Genomic DNA, 4,479 nt, shown 5'->3' on the forward strand with positions numbered 1-4,479 from the left:
CCAAATTCAACTCATATCTTACCATTTCATCTGCACTATACTACATTAAGATCTCAAACACAGCAGATATTACAATCTGTTTTATTGCTACTTGTATACAGTTCTTATTTTCCTACTGGAGTCTGAAGTTACTTGAGAGTGTGAACTTTGTATTCTTCCTAGCATTTTGCTCACAGTTTTGCAGTAAGCAAGCACTGAGTAAATATCTGCTGCTAGAGTCTTGCTTCTAACATTTCAAAACCAATCGAATGTATCAAACACAGCAGAGATTACAATCTGTTTTATTGCTACTTGTATACAGGTCTTATTTTCCTACTGGAGTTTGAAGTTACTTGAGAGTGTGAACTTTGTATTCTTCCTAGCATTTTGCTCACAGTTTTGCAGTAAGCAAGCACTGAGTAAATATCTGCTGCTAGAGTCTTGCTTCTAACATTTCAAAACCAATCGAATGTTCATTTACCTTCCAGCCCCAGGCTCTGTCATCGCTATGGCACCGATACACTTCCCTGAAGTCATCTGGGGGATGAAATGCTTAATCTGTTCTTCTGAGCCATAGTTTGCAATATAGGGCATGACAATATCCGAATGAAGACTAAAACCTGGGCCTGTACAATTTGAATATCCTCTAAGAAAAAAATAAGAAAATTTAAAGCACAAAATAATTACTTTGTTCTGTTTTTAGTGTCTTTGATTTTTCAATTAAAAAACAAGATGTTAAAGGTCTTATTGTGTTATAATAGCCTCTCTTCTCCCAAACATATAAAGTTTCTGAAGGTTTTCTCTCTTAGTTTTTACTACTGTTTTAATTTCTGGCTCTAATATAATAATAGTACTCTAATAGAGCTCTGTATGAACACTTATTTAATGAATGAAAAGATAAAACATTTAAAAATGTTAATCACCTACAACTATATTACCTTAACACACCAACTGTTTTCATTTTGTCCAATTACCTTTACCATTACGATATATTCTAATGTAGCTGGAGTCGTGGTATGAATTTTGCACTTAACTACCTTCTTTTTAAATTATATGAAAAAGATCCTGGGTTTTTTTGGATATAGTTGTCATAATGATAATCGTAAATAGCTATAAAATATTACAAATTGCCCACTTACTATAACTTACTTATTCATTCTCCTACTGCCAGACATTTAGATTGCTTCCAAATTTGGGGGGATCATGATCTAACATGATAATGATTTCTCTACATAGCTGCAATTTTTTCTATTAAATTATTTCCCTAAGATAAATTCCTCAAAGCAGCATCCTAGATCAAAGAGCAGAAATATTTTCATTTTTTATATGTATTCATATTTTTAATCCCCAAAGCAGTTAGCGTTCTACTGTATAATGCCACCAAGAGTATATGAGTATTTTACTTTCACTGCAACCTTATCAGCACCGGTTATTATGATTTTTTGTTTTCATTAACTTTTGTAGATAATTAAAATGATACCTCTAGGTCAATTTAATTGCATTTGATTGGTAGTAAGGATGAACATTTTTCATCTAACAAACCTATTTGCATTTCTTTTTTTTGCTGAGCTGTTGGTTCAAATCTTTTGCCCAAGAACCAAGTGAAATCTTTATTTGTTCTCATATTTTAAACTTTCAGTATATTTGATGGACATATTTTTCCACTCTTCTGTTCTCTTTCAAATATCTTTTTAAAAGAGAGAAAATAACCAAATGAGTCAATTAGAAATGAAACTATCTCTTTAATTTTCAATAGCATCTATTTAAACAACTTAAAAGATTTTTCTACCTTCACACATTTAAAAAATGTGCAAAGAGTATACGAGTGGTATAAACTTTCACGTTTTACACTCATTTTCAATCACACACAAATATTAGAAAGTATTTTTTATCATCATCTCAGAAAGGTGAGCAGTATGCTTACAAACTAGACTCAACTTCAAATGTCCCCATACTTACTGCTCCTCCCAAACAACAGCTGCTGAGTACAAGTCCCCACCAATGCCACCATGATGCTCTGCAATATTGACACCAAGCAGTCCTTGTTTTCCAGCTTTTTCCCAAAGCTCTCTACTCACTTCTCCAGCTTTCTCCCATCTGCAAATAATAAACATTCTAAAATCAGAAAAACTTCTTATATATTATTTAAATGGTGACAATTAGAATTTATGAATGATTCTGTGCAGAAATGCTCCCTTAATTTGACGTAATTGTTGACATTGTCCATACCCTCCTAATTGCGTCTGACTTTTTTATCATTTCTCCTTCTTGTTCTCTTCCTTACTTCTTCATATTTGCCACTTCCCTGCTCCTCCCACCCACCCACCCCGCTCCCACTCTTGACAATTTATTGGACCTACAAATCACATTCACTGACACAACTGGTATTCTTAGGAGGCAAGCTTAGTTGTACCCCATAGTCATGGGAATGTGCTCAACCTGTCTTGTAAAGGCAACTGCCTTCCGCATATTTTCTAAAAGTGTTGAACTTATGGGAATAGCATATGTAAAAGCTGAAAAGAGCAGACAATGTTATTATAGCTTAAGAAGGAATGACAGAAGAGCAGAAGCATCTCGCGGCATAGTTCTACCAAATGAATTTCTGAAAAGATTATATGTTTGGGTGAGATCATGCAACCACTGCTTTCTTTCTTTAAAAAAGACAGTGGCATGATGAGGAAAGGGATGGCTAGCTGGAGACAAAAAATCTGAGATTTTTTTTTTCTTAAGTGGTAGGTACAGTTAGTAAGATACAGGGTATTTGGAGATACTAATTAAAGGTAAATACAAATACTTATGGAAATTTTAAAAGAAAGAGTTTGATTATCATGTGTTGTTTTGGTGTGTTTTGTGTACTGCCTAAAGTAGCTTTGGCAATATTTTTATTATCAACTCCAATTTGTCAACTTCTATCATTTTTACTTCAAGTCCTCACTGACAATTTTTCTGGAATGAAATTTAAAACAGTAAAGAAGTAATCAAAATATTCTCTTAGAGTGAAGTATACTACATTGCTTTTGTCTTTAAGACGCTAGTTGCTTTTAACCAAGGACAATCATTCTGATCACGAAGTATTACTAAAAACTTAATGAAAGCTATTTTAAATTAACTTTTAAAAATCTTGCTAATAGTAGTAAAGTACTGGCAATGAGTGAATTTGGAAACATAGCAAAATCCTATTTTAATAGAAATGACAGTTTTTTGGCCACTAAAGTAGGTAATTTGTAATTAATTACTCAATAAATATCTCCTCCAGTAATAAAAATACTTTGAAGTAGCCAATTGCCTATCAAGATTTGAGTTATGCTGGCCTTTTGAGCTTTTATGGATTTTAATCCATTCATGAAGCAGAAAAAAAAAAGACCATGAAATTGACTAATATTTTATTGCCACTTAATCAGTTTTCAAAAATACTGTTCTTAGATTGATTTATAGATTTTCAATTTTTTAAAATTGAGATATAATTGATATATAACATTATATTAGTTTCAGGTGCACAACGTAAAGATTTGTTATTTGTATGTATTGCAAAATGATCACCACAATAAGTCTAGTTAATATGGGTCCCCATACATAATTATAAATTATTTTTTCTTATAATGACAACTTTTAAGATCATTCTCCAAGCAACTTCCAAATATACAATAGTGTTATTGACTATAGTCACCATGCTGTACATTATATCCTCATGACTTATTTATTTTTTAACTAGAAATTTGTACCTTGACTTTTTTATTTTTGAATTCTACATTTTAAAATTCATTTATAAAGCTATGAACTAGCTTAAAAATCTTGTAATCTTACAGTATTATACTGAAGAGAGGGAAAATGTTCATAAAGTCCTCAATGCAGTATTTTTTCTGTAGAACACCACACAGTATTGTAGAAATGGTCCTTATTAGACTCCTGGTGTATATTACTTTAAAGAAAAATATGCCACTTACTCTGTGTGATGAGGAATCACTTCTTCTTGAAAAAACTTCCTTACACTTTCCCGGAAAATGTCATGCTCCGTAGAGAAGATTCTTCTAATTCCTATATCGGTTAATTTTTTAGCAGAAGAAGTTTCTAGACGTTCCTCTCCTCCGGAATGAGAATACCTTAAAAATATATATACATTAAGAAAATTAAGTGAATTCTTACTCTTCATATGCAAATTAATGTCACTGAGCAACATGTCCCCAGGCACACTTTAGAGGCAGGTAGAGAGTCTGAAATTTGAAAAATCTGTTCAAATTTGAGCATCATCACTTTTGATAGGATAGGACTTGCTTGGATGAGATGAAATAGTTTACCCTTATTCAACTAACTCTTCACTTCCAAATCCATAGAGAAAATCATGCCTAGAACTAACCACACCACATAGTTGAAGTAAAATAGTGTTGCCACATGATGTGGATTAAATTATGTAAAATTCAAGCATTACGACAAAATAATACCGTTAATTCTTTATGACATGTACAATGTTTACAACAATGCAAAGGCACCCCAACTTAGTAG

General features: G+C 32.3%; 1 protein-coding gene across 1 annotated transcript in view; it reads right to left on the reverse strand.

Annotated features, from left to right (window-relative positions):
• Window positions 1–426: 426 nt before the first annotated feature.
• Window positions 427–4,479, reverse strand: part of ACADL (acyl-CoA dehydrogenase long chain) — an 8,194-nt gene continuing 4,141 nt past the window's right edge. Inside the window, exons 2-4 of the mRNA XM_006908502.3 lie at window positions 3,924–4,079; window positions 1,939–2,076; window positions 427–625 (exon numbers count right to left, since the gene is read on the reverse strand). Of these exons, the coding sequence (XP_006908564.2) occupies window positions 457–625; window positions 1,939–2,076; window positions 3,924–4,079 (463 nt within the window). The 3' untranslated portion in view covers window positions 427–456. The remainder of the gene's footprint in view (window positions 626–1,938; window positions 2,077–3,923; window positions 4,080–4,479) is intronic.

This window comes from Pteropus alecto, unplaced genomic scaffold, assembly GCF_000325575.1.
Source record: "Pteropus alecto unplaced genomic scaffold, ASM32557v1 scaffold182, whole genome shotgun sequence".
Taxonomy (NCBI): domain Eukaryota; kingdom Metazoa; phylum Chordata; class Mammalia; order Chiroptera; family Pteropodidae; genus Pteropus; species Pteropus alecto.